This window comes from Sylvia atricapilla, chromosome Z (assembly GCF_009819655.1).
Source record: "Sylvia atricapilla isolate bSylAtr1 chromosome Z, bSylAtr1.pri, whole genome shotgun sequence".
Lineage (NCBI taxonomy): Eukaryota > Metazoa > Chordata > Aves > Passeriformes > Sylviidae > Sylvia > Sylvia atricapilla.
Window position 1 is genome coordinate 10,534,955 of NC_089174.1, and position 16,461 is coordinate 10,551,415.

General features: G+C 47.3%; 2 protein-coding genes across 2 annotated transcripts; one reads left to right on the top strand and one right to left on the bottom strand.

Annotated features, from left to right (window-relative positions):
- Nucleotides 1-1,957: 1,957 nt before the first annotated feature.
- STEEP1 (STING1 ER exit protein 1) lies at nt 1,958-4,910 on the bottom strand. Its single transcript, XM_066339293.1, has 7 exons — nt 4,728-4,910; nt 4,429-4,546; nt 4,243-4,284; nt 3,993-4,131; nt 3,375-3,464; nt 3,157-3,249; nt 1,958-2,426 (listed from the first exon to the last, which is right to left on the bottom strand). The coding sequence occupies exons 1-7, from the start codon at nt 4,849-4,851 to the stop codon at nt 2,364-2,366; spliced, it is 669 nt and encodes a 222-aa protein (XP_066195390.1). The 5' UTR covers nt 4,852-4,910; the 3' UTR covers nt 1,958-2,363.
- Nucleotides 4,911-5,859: 949 nt separating this feature from the next.
- On the top strand, nt 5,860-14,845 carry UBE2A (ubiquitin conjugating enzyme E2 A). The gene is made up of 6 exons (XM_066339296.1): nt 5,860-6,203; nt 6,522-6,602; nt 6,712-6,737; nt 11,787-11,876; nt 12,902-12,990; nt 13,396-14,845. Exons 1-6 carry the CDS (start codon nt 6,160-6,162, stop codon nt 13,522-13,524), a joined length of 459 nt encoding a protein of 152 aa, XP_066195393.1. The 5' UTR covers nt 5,860-6,159; the 3' UTR covers nt 13,525-14,845.
- Nucleotides 14,846-16,461: the final 1,616 nt, after the last annotated feature.

The window sequence follows — 16,461 nt, forward strand, 5'->3', positions numbered from 1 at the left end:
GATTGGACGTTTGCTACCAGGGTATGGGAAACCTTGCAGGATAGCTGGTTTAACTATTATAACAGGACATTTCATCAGTTGTTTGAACTTGGTGACCCTGATTCCTGTTGCTACAGTCAGCTGATACATTTTAATTCATTTAGATCTAGAAACGAAAAACCCAATTTGATTTACACTATTGTGAACTAGCTCCAGTTGAAGTAAGAAATACATAATAATGTATTGGATCAGATTCTCTGTGTCGGAGTTGTTTCAGTGATGGACTGCGTAACTAGAGTACATCAAAAGCACATCAGAAGAAACAAAGTACTAAGGTACTCCCCTTTCTGACTGGGCCCATGCACAAGTCCTGAGCGAAACTAGGCAGATTTCCAAACATGACAAACACTGATCGAACATGAACTGGCCTTCCAGAAGCCTGTGCTGTGCTGTCTCAAGGATCCAGGTGGCAGCTAAGGAAGTTGATGGCAGCTGGTAACAGCTATTTCGGACAACTTATGCTGAGCTGGGACACTCACCAGATTCTCTTTCTGCCTCACCAAACTGCAAAGATGGTCCTGTCCCCACTTGGCAGCCCCTTCAAAGCCCACCCTCAGTTGAAGCCTTTTGTCAATCCCAGCCTTAACCGTGACAATAAATCATGCCATCCCCAAGTTAGCTTCTTGTTCTGGTGTCACTTGAAGCAAGATCACACTTCATCCTTGGACAACTGGAGATTCAGCATCTGCATCCCAGCACTTCTCTCATGGTTCAAAACCTATTTTCAGATGTCAAAGCCTTTTACTCTTGCTCGGGGGAAAAAAAATCTGAATTTTTATAGAGCAACCTACCGTTACCCAGGCTCGGATCGCTCCCAGAGGAACCCTGGGGCCCTCGCCTGGTCGGACTGTGCTACCGCACTGGGAAAGGGGTTTGTACTCACACATGTCTCCTGCCCTTCCCAAGTACTGCACACCACCAAGGGCCTCTGGCCACAGGCTTCTGGAAATAGGCTTCAGATTAGCAGGTGATGAGCAGGGAATAAGATCAACACTGTGTGAGTTAACGTGAACACCTGCTCACTGGCCTGGCATTAAATTGTCACATCAATTGTCACATCAATAAAAAGACCCAACTCTGCTAGTCTGGGCCAAGTTTACTCTCTCTACTACTCCTTGTTTTCCCAAGAAAGAAAGAACAGATCGTTAGGTAAGCAGAACTGAGTTTTCCCAGTCAGGGTTATAAAGCCAGATGGAAAACCTTTATTGATTATAGCAAGTTTTCCATAATAATTGATAATAATTGTGGGACATGGAAGCATCTTGTTCATTGCTTGCATTTTATGATGCATTTACTCGATAGAGTAAGAACATCTAAGAAGAGGTATTTTAGTTCTAATCTGTAACATGGTATTTAATTCAATGTAAAGCAACTAGGACATAGGCTGAAGAGCACCATTACTACATCATGCAAGAGGCACAAAGTACTATTACCCAAACAAATGTTGTCTATCTGAGTCCTTAGCGGTCAGTACATTCAAATAAAATTTTCCTTCGTATTTCACAACTCCAAATACTGAAAGTGTTTTGCCCAATGGGCTAGTTCAGATGTGCAGTTGTCTTCTTAAATGATCACTGGCTGTATCAGTAACTTTCAACCATGTATTTGAACTCATTAATAGTTTTTATTTACAATAGTTTAAAACTATTGTAAATAAATATTGGATTTTATATACTTGTATGTCCATTATGACAGTGTAATTCTGTACAACTGCAGCCTTGTGATGTTCAGCAGGAGCTGAGACTGCAGTGCTGCAGCCCAGTCTGTGCTGACTGCCTCTGGCAGGTCAGGGTAAGCAGCAGCTACATGCCCAAGCCATGCATTCCAGTTGTTCCAGACCCTGTTGGAACAGCATGGTTCAGGCTGCTGCACCTTTTGGACACATATAAAATAACAAAATAAACAATTGGCATAGAGCTTACTTTTGTAAGGATTTCTTTGTTGTACAGTTACCTGTCATTTTAATGTATTAAAAAAAAACATATTTGAAAACTACACAATAAAAAGACAAGAATCTCAAGGTGAACTTGGGCACCCTGCGAAGATTTTCTTGAAAGCAAATATTCTTCCTGGAACAGCCTGCTCATAACACCAGGTCTGTAGAAAACTGCAGTTTGAGCAAAGTCTCCAATGCCATTGGAGTTAAAACTGATACCCAGAGTATCACTTATACAGAGGGATACAGAGAGGTTCTCATCCTCCAAGTTGGCTGCAGCACAGTGCAACTCTTGAATATTGTCTGTTACTTCTGCTTTGTTGACAGAATTGTGATAGCTCCTGGTAGTTTTCTCCTGTCTCCAAATACCCAGCAGACACACAGCATTTCATTTGAACTGGTTATCAATCAGGGTTCCCTTCATCTTGGCTTTCTTGGCTTCCAACTCAGCCTGAATAGGAAAATTAAGAGAGAATTAAATAATGTCTGGATAGTTTTCCCTTCAATGCTCCAATTAAGTTTGCTTTTCTTGTCTGACCAATGCAAACTTTTCAGTCCCAAAACCAGAACCAAGAGTAGCTGACATACAAAACAAGGACCATCTTAAAAATTGTAAAAAGCCCAAGACCAACTGCCCAAGAGACAATTTCATACTTTGTATCCTCAGGTGGAAGCTGCACATTTCCTCCCCCTTTCCATCTACCACCCTCCTGTCACAGGAGGTAAGATCAGTTATGTTCTTGCCATTTATTCTTCCATGCCCCTTGCAGCAGCAGCTGAGCTGCAGATCCTCCGCAAGAGCCTTGCTGTGCCCTGATGCCTCATGGCAATAACCTGCTCTGCCAAGCAGGCATGAGAGCACAGGCTGGCAAAGCCATGGCCTGATTTCTTCTTCCCTTGTTCCTCTTCCAACAGGTCAAAGAAAGCCTCCCTGCAAACACTCTGGTGGCTGCTTTTCAGTTAGCTCTCCACACAATGGCATGCAATTTTAAGTTCAGGGGGACTAGAAGACTATGTCTGTAAAACCTGTCAAGGAAATCTCATCCTCACAAAGCTAGCTGCAAGTTGCCTGTGACTACACCAGAACCCCTCTATACTTGCAGTCTGATCTGCAAGATAGCTTTTGAGTACAAAACCAACACATCTCAGAGCTTTGTGGTCAGAACCAAAGAAAAACTCACCAACTCTTGTAGCCTTTTCTTGCTCATGCCTTTGCGTTCCAGCTGTTTCTCAATCACTTTTGCATTCTGTGCATACGAGTCTGCAATCTCTCTCTGAAATACACACATCACTTTGCATCAGCAAACCCCAGAATAACAACATCTCATCCAAACAGTGAGACCACTGCTGGCTCTGTCCAGCCCAGATGTGGCTGCCAGTAAAGACATCCAAAACTGACCGCTTCAATTTCCTCCTCCTCTTCATCAATTGTGGAGACTGTCACAGAACTGAACTTGCCCATGTCCTTGGTCCGTTTGGTCATCATCACCTGGGTGAAAAACAAGAATATTTTGTTAAACCTTGGCAATGGTTGTGCCAGTAGGGATTGCTTTCTCCTTCCAAAGCTTGTAAGGCTTCTTATGCAAGCCATCAAGATTACCTGAACTCTGTGCGTGGCAAAGGAGAATTATGCTCAGTGATTTCTGGGCTTTAGAGGTATTATTACCAGAAACAAGCTCACTGGTATACAGTAGATGAGCCAAATTTCGAGAATCACTGTGCAGACTACCAACCTGACCTAGTTACAACTGGGAACCTTCTGTTAAGTGAGTCTAAGTATCAGGCACAAGCTAGATTTTTAGAGTATATTTTGCTCTCCTTTAGTGCGAGGAGACCAAGCTGCAGTGACCTCTGTCAAGGAAAACTTAAAGGAGACATGGCCAAGACACCAAATTGAGTTATTGTTCAGAGGTCCTTCCCTTTTTCTTTTCTCTCCCCTCTGCCCTCACCATTAAGTTATTTTATACAAAACAGCTTTAGAAAAGCAAAGATAACCCTCTCCTCTAAAGCAAATCACCTTTTTAGGAGGTTCCTGTTTCTGAGTATATATGTTTGTTTTCCCAAAACCCTGGCCAAATTTGACCACAGCACCATCAACAATGAACGTCACAGGAGCATTTTTCTGTTGGTGTTGATAAAAGAGCAGTAGTCCACACCTGGAAACGGAAATATGCATAGCTGAGAGGAAATCCAGATTCTGGATTCCCTTTGTTTCCTCATAAAAAGATTCTAAAAGTCACTCAAAAGACTTAAAAAACGTCACTCACTTGCCACACTTCTTCCTGAACTGCCGCTCTATTCCTTCGGGCCTGGGGGACAGAGGCAGCGCTTGAGCAGAGCACATGGACACAGGGTCTCCGCGCCTGGCTGGCGGCTCCCAGCTGGGCGGGGAGGGCAGCCCCTTCCCCAGGCCTGGGGCTCAGAGGGACGGGGGACACAGAGAACGGGCCCACCTGCGAAGGAACACGCTCTCCTCCTCCTCGGCGTTGCAGAACTTATGTGCGTGCTTGGCCGCGTCCATCACGCGGGCGCGGTCCCTCGGCCGCATCGGCAGCTTCTCCAGCTGGCAATCTGCGGGGAGCGGCGGGGCCGGGCTGGCGGTGGGGCCGGGCTGGCACCCACGCCGGGAACCCGGAACCCCGCATCCCGAGCCCGCACCCAACACCCCACCGCCGCCTTCCCGGGCCCCGTGCGCCGCCGGGCCGCGGCCTGCCCCTCCCCGGGCCGCGGCCTGCCCCTGCCCCCGACTCACCGAGCACCAGCACCATCTGCCCGCACAGGCAGTAGTAGACGTGAAGCGGCTTCTCTCCATCGTCGTACTCCTCACGGTCGCGGGTGTCGGAGCAGACGACGGACCGCGACACCACCTTGGGCATGGCGGCGGCGGCGAGCTCGGAGCCGCCTGGCCCGGCCCCTGTGCGCCCGGCCCCGCCCGCCGGGGCGGCTCCGCGGGGCTCTGGGGGAGCGCAGCGCCGGGCGGCTCCCGGCTCCCCGCGCCTCCCGGGGCCGCACGCTGCATAGGGCCCTTCTTGACCAGCGCACGGAGCTCACACGGTTCTTACTGCACAGGCTGCTACAGCGAGAAAGGTCCGGGAACGGCAGATTCGCACTGCTAACTGCGTGATAGCAATATTAACTTTATTTCACTGGGTTTTCTCCCGTGTCTTTCTTCAGTCGCTCCCCACACAGCTGGATTATATGAAATTACAAGTGAGCATAAACTCGAGAAACAGAGCCCAGCCAGCCTGCTTTACGTAACAGTGGGGAAATTATTTATCTCCAAAAGCTGTTAAAGAAACGTAGAAAATAGCGCTTCCCCCCCCCTTGGAAAACACTCTCTGGAGAAGCAGAAAATGCAGTGTAGCAGGTTGTGCTGGTTTTGACAGCGATGGAGTTAATTTTCTTTACAGTAGCTGGTATGGGGCTATGGTTTGGATTTATGCTGGGAGCAGTGCTGATAACTCAGAGATGTTTTTGTTACTGCTGAGCAGAGTTTACCCTGAGCCAAGGCCCTCTCTGCTCCTCATCCCACCGCAGCAGCGAGAGGTGCACAAGGAGCTGGGAGGGGACACAGCCAGGACAGCTGATCCCAGCTGACCCGAGGGATATCTGAGACCCTATGGCCTCATGCTCAGCAATACATCTGGGGGAGCAGGGAAGGGAGCGCATTTGGAGCGATGGTGTTTGTCTTCCCAAGACACTGTCAGGTGTGGTGGAGCCCTGCCTGCCCTGGGAAAGCGAGGCAAAAGCTCGTTGTTTTGGTTCCTTCGTGCGCCTGACCTCCGCTTTCCCTACCGAGCTGTTTAGATCCCAACCCTCAGCGCCGCCGCCGCACCGCCCCCTCCGTGACGCCACTTCACGTCACACCCCCGCCCTCCGCCGCCGTTGGTACCGCCCCCCAGGCACCGCCCCCGCCGTGGTGGTAAAGGCTGGGCCGGGGGCTCAGCCACATCCGGCTCCGCCCCCCTCTCCCCGCGCCGTTGGTAGATCCCGGGACCGTCCGGCTGCCGGCGCAGGACTCGGTGCAGCCGAGGCTTCCCCCCAACCCGCGCCCGCCGTAGTGGTAGAGGCCGCGATCGCTCCTGTCTGTCAGCCCCGCCGCTGCCTCAGTCGGAGCTCGAACCTCATCCGCGCCCGGCGCTCCCTCCGGCAGTGTATGCCTGAGCTATAACCCTCAGCCCGCCATGTCCACTCCGGCCCGTAGGCGCCTCATGCGGGACTTCAAGAGGTACCGAGGCCGCGGGACGAGGGTAAAGCGGCGGGCGGGCGGGAGGAGGACGAAGGGCCGAGCGCTACCAGGGGAGGAGGGGGCAGCACAACATGGCGGCGGGGCAAGGCGCGCTCCGCTGATTGCGTAGCGCGGGCGGCGCTGCCTGGCGCGGGTTACGCCGTTTGCGCAGGCGGCGGCTGCCGGGCCGGGTTACGCCGTTTGCGCAGCCGGCCGCAGCCAGGCCGGGTTACGCCGTTTGCGCAGCGGCGTCCCGGGTTACGCCGCTTGCGCAGCGCGGGGGGCGCGGGCCGCACTCACCGCCGCTGTGCCCCGCAGGCTGCAGGAGGATCCCCCGGCCGGGGTGAGCGGGGCCCCCTCCGAGAACAACATCATGGTGTGGAACGCCGTCATCTTCGGGTGAGTCGGCAGGGAAGGGGGCGGCGGGCCGCGGGGGCTGCTCAGCCGCCAGGGGGTTGGAGCCGGGCTGCCAGCGGGGTAACGCTGTGCTTTGCTTTCCCTTCTCCAGGCCCGAGGGGACCCCTTTCGAGGACGGTAAGTGCGGCGTGCGGGGCTGGTGTCTGGCTTTCTCGGGGTAAACTGCTGCAGTTTGACACGGCCTTGGTGTCACTACCGTAGACTCTGCAACAGGTGTGGGGCTGGGGATGGTGGGGGGGACATGGGTGCATGTTTATCTGCCCACACACGTGTGTGCCTGATTTATGTAAATGTTAGTTTTTCAATCTTGCTCTCAGAAAGTATTGTAGATTTAGATTGCTGTGTTGACTTACCAAAACGTACAAATTAGCATGTACAGTCTTGCTTGTAATTGCTACATCACCTATTATAAGTCGTTTTAAGGATCTCTCCAAACTTTTCTGTTGAACTCTGGATCATGTTTTTAGGGACATTCATGTTTGGGAAACCATCCATAACTTGGTACAGAACTTTTGTGTTTTGTTTGAGTTCTTTTTTTTTCTGATGCTGGAAGTGTTTTTTAAGCAAGTTCCAGTATGAGCCAGCTGAAGTAGGAAATGGGCTGAATGTTTGAGGAAGTTCAGAAGAGTGCCTTTTCTTGTTATTTATTTAATTCTGCTACAGTTAGTATCACTCAGGGCTTATTGAAAAGACTTTGTAAGTTTAAAAGCTGACCAAGTAGGTCCTAGTGACATACCTGTAGTTTCTCTCTGGTCTTACTGACCGATAGGTTTACTGATGCTGTATGAGTACTTAAGCATCTTGTGAAAACCTGTTAGACATGAAATACTGTCTAACTGAAATCAGTGATGCAGTTTTTTAAGATACTTTCAGTGTAGGCTATAATTAATCTTAGATCTACATGACTCATGACAAAAGCATAGGAAGAATTCCTTAACTCTTATGTTGTTCTTGGCTAACTCCATTGCCTTTGTTTATCCTTGGTGGTAGCACCTCTGGATGTGTCTTTAAATTGCAAATTGTATTTCTCTATGAAGATTTTGAAGACTTTAAATATATCAGGCCTAAGAAAACTCTGAAGACTCGCTTCTTTTTGATGTGTTTTATTAGTTAAGAAATTTGCTGGAGTAGCTGCTTCAGCAGTCTTAATGTTTAGAACTTGGACTTAAAACATTGTGTAATAGAACAGCTAGACTAAATGTATTTTGCTGTCTCATCTGGTAACCCTTAAAGAAGGGCTCACTTAAACTTCTGTGGGGGCTGCTAGAGCTACTTAGGCTCTTGGAGCACTGCTGCTGATTGAGTGATTCACTGTTTGGAGCAGGAAGCTGTCTCCTTGCAGTGTGCTAAAATGCAGGTTCTTGCCATGCTCAGGCTCTTCCAGCTCAGCATGTGGTTAACAGATGCTATAAGGATTTTTTTCCATATATTTTCGTTTAGTTGCAGATGGTTGAGGACTGCTTTTGAGAGCCCTGACATGCTGGTTTCCTCTGTGCTTTCTGAGGCAGCATTGTGTTTTTATACTGGATACTGAGGATGTGTTGCACTCCCAGCAGTTTGAGGTTCAGCTTGAGGCTGCTGCTGTCCTCCTGCTTTGGTTGATGTCATAATGTAATCTCAGAGTGTGATGGATTGCCCTTTTCTTAGCAAAGTCTGTTTTTTTCACAGTGTGCTCAGGAAAACAGATGTATCTTGTGTTGCAGGATATCTGCTTATCTCTTCTCCTCTGGATGTATCTTACCTTACTGGATAACAAAGCACTAAGCGGTGCCTGCAGATAGGGCTTGTTGGTGCCTCAGCTGTGCTTTCCCATTCAGTGAGGGGAGTAGCACAGCTCAGATAATGGTAGTGCAGTCCAGATGCAGTTCAGCTTCATGTAGGTAACAGCAAGGAAATCCTAATTTAACAATAGGTTAGTTTGGACTTGCTTTGCAGATAGTTTGCACGGCTTTGCCCAGGCCCTTGTGACTCAAAGGTTCACTGAAACTATAATCTTCCTCATTAAGCCTTTGCAAGTCAGTGTTCTTTTTTGTTTTTAGGCACTTTCATTCCGTGGTGATACTGTAAAATTTCAGATAGCTTAATTCTGGTAAAATCAGCCTGTGAAATCTGGGGTGGTGGGGGCTTATTCTAGAGGTATAATAATGCCAACATCATGAGAGTTACTGTTCTTTATCCTCATTCTGGTGAGGCCCTTCTCTGCTTGCAGCTTCTGAGGTGTTGAAGTTTGTCTGGGCTGCATATCTGAAGTTAAAACACATTTGTTTACTTGCTGTGCAGCATTCTGCAGCTGATATCACTCTTTCTCCACCCCCAGACTTTGGAGGGTGTTTTCACAACTCAGCGTGCAGGCTGGCTCAGCTTAGGAGCAACCACTAATTTAGATCAGCAGCATAACTTCCATCTTCTGGTTTAAGAGGATTTGATTGCAGGTGTCTGCAGTAGGACCCTGGGGTTATTTGTCGTGCCCTTCACCATATTTGTTAGAATCCTTATGTGTGTGGCATCTAAAGTGGTAATGCTGGCACAGCATGGAAATCCAGGCTGTCCCAGTCCTTTAGACCTGTTTGTCTGAAACTGGATGATGATACTATGGTCAGTGTAGGATTCCTGGCTCAGAGAGATTTAAGGAGTTCACTATTGTGAACTGCCTTGCTATGATCGTGCAGGAGGCTTAAACAGAGAACACAAGGCGTTTGTCTTCTGTGTGGTTTATGCCTTGCTTATGGAAGATAGATCCTGTATCCTTGTGCAGGAGTGAAGGAGCTCATCCCTGCTTTTTGGACAGTGGGAGGGAGGGGTTGCTCTTGGGGGCTGCAGTGAGGGGGCCCTGCAGGGACATGGGATCTGCTCTCTGGAGTTGCTGGGGCTGGTGCACAGCCCGTGCAGAAGCCTCTTGGCTGTGTCAGGGTCTCAAATCCTGAGGCAGAAGTGATCATCAAGGTAAGTACAAGGCAAAAAAAGAGAATGTTCGCCTAAGATTAGTGGTGATCCCAGTATCAATAATGACAGTAAATATGATCATTTATGTTTTAAAAATGTCTGTATAGGGTAAGTTGTGAGAAATACCAGTTGAAAGCATTAAATTAGTGACAGTAGGGGCTGGGCACTGAAGGCCTCATCCCCCAATGTGTTGTGATACCTGTTGTGGGCTTTCAGTGCGAGTGACCCTTGGACTTTGGTGCGTCAAATCTCTGGATTTGCTCTTTAATAAAACTCAATAGTGAGGGTTTGCATACCGTGGAGCATTTCCAAAGAGCCATTGTCACTTGGGCCCTGCCTTGGAAATCTGACTAGGTAGATAGTCCAGCTGGATATTGCTCCAGATGAGCCCCTTGCTCAGATTGATGTTAATAGTGCTGTCCTGTCTCTGGTGGGACAGTAGTTTCCCTTTCTTTCAGTTGTTTTAAATAGATTTTAAGACCAAACTGCTCTGTTACTGTCACACCTGTGTGATGGTTTGTGCTTGGTTTTCAGCCTACTGCTTGCTTAGTCACTCCTTCCTCTGGAGGAGGCTACTGAGAACCAGAGCTGGGGCAGGGAGAGCTGAGAGTGTTTAGAGTCTCTAAGCATTTGGTTCTAAGGGGCTGATGTTTGCAGCTGGTAGAAGTTGTTACTAACTTCCCAGTCCTGGGTTTCAGGCTGCTCTCAGACCCCACTCTGTGCTTCTGGACTAAGCTGGAGTAAACTTGAAAACCCCACTGCAGACTTCCACTAATTTCAACAATCGTAACTCTACTGTTCTGGCTCTTTTGTTTAACAGTGAGATAACACAGTGTTGGCTCTCTGCTGTTACATTGTTAGGCTGCTAATAAAAAAACCAAACATGCATAAACTTATTTTTAGGATGGTGAGAGTTCCCACTGCTGTAGGGAAAGTGCTAAAGCATCTGTGCTGTGTCTTCATTTGCTAACTGGAACGTCAAAGCAGTGACCTTCATGTCTTGCAACTCAGTGTTACAGTGTATCTCCTTATAAAGAAAGGAGTCCCTGGGAAATCTTGCAGGCTCTTGCTGATCTAAAAAAAAAAAATCTGTTCTCTGGCTTACCAGTTCTTAGCACATGTTTTCCAGCCAAACAAAGGAATTACTTCATTATATTAGTGCTAGAGAACTCCCTCACAGTAGAAGCAGGGACACTGACCATGGGAGGAATGGAGGGAATCTGACTCATCACTGATACATAAGGATGCCCTTTCAAAAAAAGGCAAAATGCCCCACCAGCAGCTTGTTCCAGTTGTTACTGTCAGGTGCAGTCCTTCTGCAGGAGAGCTGTAGATTTATATGAAGGTGTTTCAGTTATCTCTCTCTGGCCATACCCAGGAACATCCCGAGCCACCTCTGGGGCTGGTTGCTCTTGGCGGCAGCGTGGTGTGGCTGGGAGGAGCTCGCATGGTCTGCAGTGGAGTAGGCAGAGTTCCTTAGTTACCAAGCTGAATCGGTAGTCCTTAATCCCCTGAACCCATATGTGCAGTTTAGTTGACAGACTTCTTATTCTCAGATTGTCATACCCTGAGAAGGGCTAAAATAACTTACGTTGGTGCAGGCTGTTAAAATGGTTGGACTGAGACTCAGCTACAGTTTTCTGTTTCTGCTTAATCAGTCTTTCTCTAAGGATGACCAGTTAGTGTGAAGTAAATGTCAGGTTTAGATTTTAAAGTGTCAGATTTGGATACTGCGTTCAGTACTACTTTTCTGCAAGACCTCGTTGTCTTACAGTTGTTGAGAAACATGACTTTTTATTTATTTAGAGGAAATATATTACAAGGTCCTTGCCATGACAGCATATTCCATAGATAGGACTCAGCGAACGTGTTGTGTTACACAGATGGTTCTACACCCACTGCTGTTGTTTGTACAGTGTTGTCCTGGGATTAGGCTCTCTGGAAGAAAACCCTAAGCACAGATTCATTTCCCTACCTTAACCTTTTGACTGGTTTTGGGAATAAAAGTCTCAGGAAATACTCTTGTACCAGTATTGTCTGGGACTTCATGATTAACTCCACGACAGTAAGGGAATTGCTGTGAGATTGCATAATGTGTCTTCCGTATCCAACAAGCCTGTGTGAGCACAGTAGTGTTAGTGTGTATTGTGGGGATTGCTACTTACTCACCCCTTGTGTAAATTCATGCGGAATAAAGGTTGCTTATCTCTCTTTCAACTCCAGGAACTTTCAAACTTACAATAGAATTCACAGAAGAATACCCGAATAAGCCACCTACTGTCAGATTTGTCTCTAAAATGTTTCATCCAAATGGTAAGTACTTACACAATGCCTGGGTTTATTTTTGCTGTTTTGTTGGAGGTTTGGTGGTTGGGGGGGAAAGAGAGAGCTGGGGTGTTTCTTTGTTATAGCTTGCTCTATAAAAAGTCTACGTATTATAAAAGTTCTCACTATCTAATAAGGCAGCAAAATTGCAGTGTGGTTGTTTCATTTTGGTAAGGATGGATATGTGAGCAGTGCTCAGGCTTGAAAAGAAAGGGGCAATAAAAGGAGCCTCTTACCTTTCAGGTGTTACAGCACAGTACTGATGAGACACTCAACTGCCTGTTAAGCCTTACAGAAGAATGTTTTGTACTTAAATAGCAGTGCTTTGGACTTCTGTCTGTATGTATTGTAGACATAGCATAGTGACACTGGTGAATGCAACTGTCTTCTATCACTTTTCTTCCCCAAAATGCCTGTAAGAATGATACACCATGAAATGTAGTGTTAGGGTCCAGCTATAGCCAGTGACACTAAGATTGTTTAATCAATCCTCTTCCTTGGTAACTAAAGGCTGGAGAGGTATTCCTTGCCTCCAAACACATAAAAGCTTTGTGCAGGAATACCAGAAACCTTCCAATATGGCAAGTGTGGGTTCAGTGCAGAGAGGGAAGGTTCTCCTGTAGCTGCTGTAAGGTGACTGGACCCTGTCATAAAGACTTGATAGGGAAACCTTGAATGTGAACAACTGTTTGTGGGTGTTCTTTGGTCACTTCTGGGTAGCTCAAAATTTTTTGCCTTATAATCCGTTCATGGTTTTCCACAGTGGTAATTGCAATGACACAGAGAAGTTTGTGAGAGAATAACCAGGGCTTGAGTTTAAATACTTCAGGCTTTTGTTGGTGAGGAGCTTCACTGCTTCCTACTTACAGGCCTGTTTGCAGGGTTTCAGCCTGTCAGACACTATGGACAGTTGCAGTGTGGCTGTACGTAGGTTTTCAGGCTTGGGCAATACTAGGGAGAAAAGCCAGTAGCTGTATAAGTTGTTTTAAACTGGTTTTTTTGACCCTTTCCAGTCTATGCAGACGGTAGTATATGTCTGGATATCCTTCAAAATCGCTGGAGCCCCACTTATGATGTCTCCTCCATCTTAACATCCATACAGGTAAAAGAACTCTGCATGAAGAGACAGAATGACATTAGGATGCTTTGACAAAAACAGTTCAGGAAACTTCTTCCCCTCTCCTAAGAGCCAGTATAGCAGCTATACCTTGATATTGGCAAAATGTGAATCCTTTCCAGGTGTAAACGGGCCAGGCAGTGACACAGAGGGTCACTGCATGTGCCACTGCAGGGTCCCACCAGCGATGCACTGCTTGGCTGTCACAGCAAGTCACCTGCACTGTGCAGGGGTGATGCTGGTGGCCAAAGCCTCTAAAGCCTTCCAGCTGCAGGGATGTGGTGTGCTGCATTGGACTAACATCTCTGCTCTGACTAGTATGGATAGTTCAGACAATGTGGTGGAAAACTGTACTTTGCAGTGCCTAAGGATCTTTTTCTCTTTGCACAGTCCCTATTGGATGAGCCAAATCCGAACAGTCCAGCAAACAGCCAGGCAGCTCAGCTATACCAAGAGAATAAGCGGGAATATGAAAAACGGGTTTCTGCAATAGTAGAACAGAGCTGGCGTGACTGTTGACCCAGGATGATGCAAATGAACACTGTTGATGAGGAAAATAAACGAAGTGTCCGAGTCATCTTTTTCCTCCTAGCATTTACTTTGCAAGCAAAATAGCTGTTGTGCTGTTGCCACCCTCCCTTGCTGAAGCTTCTTCTCCTTGGACGACAGAACGCACCCACTTTGAAGTCAAACGTTCTGTACTTGGGTTACTTGCAAAAGAGTTACTGATGCTGAATTCATTTTCTGTGGTCCCTCTCCAGTCTTAGGGCAGTATTGTGCATTTCTGTAGTGTACACTAATTAATTGTAATTGTGTTAAACACAGTGATGCTTATGTGTAGCTTGATAAAAGGGATGTTTATATACATATACATTTTTTTACTGATATTAACTAAAGTGCTGATGTGTCCAGGCTGGTCACTTACCTCTATTGGTTTAGACCCCACTGCATTTCTAAGTACTGGGTGAAGAAATCATCTTTTGTTTCACTTTTGTATGGGTTTATCACCTCTTTTACTTACGTTAAAAAAATCAACTCTTCAATTGATTCCAATTCAAAGATTTAGTAAACACCCTGGAATGCTTGTTACTTCTGCACTTCACATGCATGATTTGTGTACAAATCTGCATAAATCACTATGGCTGTGGTACTTGGATCTTTGCTGGGAGGGTGAGAAACAAGCCTTTTTTTTTTTTTTTTCTTTTTTTTTTTTAATAACTATTTTAAAGGACATGCCTACTAGGTTTCTGTAGTCCTGTCATGGAGGCATTACTGGACAAAACCAGGTAGAGGTGTGGTACTCAGCAAAAGGCCTTCCACATTAAGAAAGAGGTAAAGCCTGGCCTGTTCCAGCGATGAAATTACTCTCCTTCAGTGTCCTTCACCTGCCCCTTATCTTTAGCTGAGAAGGATAAGTTGTTTGGGATCTAACTTTGTCTTGTGGAAAGTTTGAATTAAGTCCATGGTAGGCACTCGAGTCTCTGCAGTTTCTGCTCTTTGTAGATGACCAGGTGGCCTGTGTGAGCTACTGCTGCATGCTTGAGTTTGTTCCCTTCAGTTTTATGAAAGTATTTTTTCAATTCTGGAAAAAAACATTTGTAAGTCCAGTCACATTTTTTGTAAGGCAAGTTTGTACCTTTGGATACAGAATACCTTAAGCAGCAGTGTGGGGTGGAACCTGCAATTGTGTTGTCCACTGTTCCAGTGTCTTTTGTGTGCACATTGGTCTGTTAGTTGAAAAGTATAACTTTGCACAAGTAACCCATGTAAGAAACTGTACATTTTTCAAAAGTTGTAAATAAAGTGTAACCTTAGTGCTTATTGTATAAATAGGCAAGAAGTGTATAACTGTGCTTATTTAACTGGGCTGCCAGCAGTTGGGTGTGGGGTGAAGCTCCCGCACTTCCTCCCGTGAGCAGCAGTGGGGGAGGGCTGTGCCTGGGGTAGTGCAGGGGAGGGGCAGGGGAGGACAGACGGGGCTGGCTGCACCTGCAGGGATGTCAGGGTGGGGACAGGGCTGGGGACAGGAAGGAGCCTGTGACCCTGAGTCAGCGGCAGCAACTTCCTGAGCTCAGTTCATACAGGAATTGCATTTATTTTCCTCCTATCTGAGCAGGTGGAGAACAGTATTTATGATGAGGGGCAGATAACAAAAGCTGGTGCTGTTGCTGAGCTCCACAATTATAAGTGGCTGGGCTCTTCCGAAAAATTTAATGCAGATATGTACCTGCAGTAACAACAGCCTGTACTCTGGAACAGCTTTGTGCCTCATGTGGAACAGCTGCAATGCCTGCTGCAGACACAGCCTTTTCTGAGGGGACTAAGTCTCTCTAAGGCCACAGAGGCCCTCGTAGCAGTTCCACCGTTCTTGTGTTTGTTCCACTAGTTAACCCCAGAACAATGGAGTCAGAGAGCCTGAACTCTTCAGGCAGCCATAAATTTACACCACAGAGGTGCCAAAGAAGATCAATCCCACCTTCAACCTTGCTGAGGCAAGGCCTTTATTCACACACTCCATCACAGCCCCTGTGGTGCCCCTCCTGCAGGCCGAGGTTCTGCAGCCCCGCCGGGGTCAGTGATCTCCTGATGTGAGGCCCCGGCAGCCAAACCCAGAGCCCCCCACCTGGTCCTGCACAGGCACCGAGCACGGCAGAGGGAGTCATATTCCACAACCCAGGACAGCAGAGGCAGCGGCCTGCACAGACTGTCTGCCCCGGCTGCCCCTGCTGAGCTACAGCGACTACAGCTAGAGTGACTACAGCTAGGCCCCACCTCTCCCAAAAGGGGCCGCCTTCATCTTGAACACCAGTGGTGGTCTTACTGCCTTCCTTGGCAGCACCATGCTCTAACAACCTGGTGCAAACCCAAGCTACGGAGGAGGAGCTTCACTTCTTTCCCTAGAAAGGCTTTCAGGTTTCTTCCACTCCTACAGCACCATCTGCTAGAGCCCAGTGTTCTTCGGCTAGAGCCCAGCCGAATTCAGACAAAGGGAGAAGAAATAATGCACAAAAAGCAACCCCAAACAAAATGAAAACAAAACAAACAAACAAACAAACCAAAAAAAAAAAAAAACCCACACCAAACCTACTTTCAGAATTAAATGGCATCTTATTTTCTCACAGCAGCAAATTGTTACTCAGCAGGCCAACCAGGCAGAAGCTGTGCAGCAGCCAGGCAGAGGAGAGGATGCTTAATCTCTGCTTCCTGAGTCTCACCTGCCAGGGCAGTCTCTCCTCTTCCTCAGCACCCTGCAGGGATGAAAATCCCTCTTAACTGCTCACCACCAGGACGTTTTGAGGTTAGGCATCCTCACCTCAGCCCTGAGAGCATTTAAAACCAAAGCAGAACAAGAGATGGGAAAAAAGGTAGAGGAGGGTGTCATGATTTGGAGAGGCAAATATAAGCAGCAGAAAACTGAAGGTGATGGCTGAGCCACAGCAACAGGGAACCAGACAA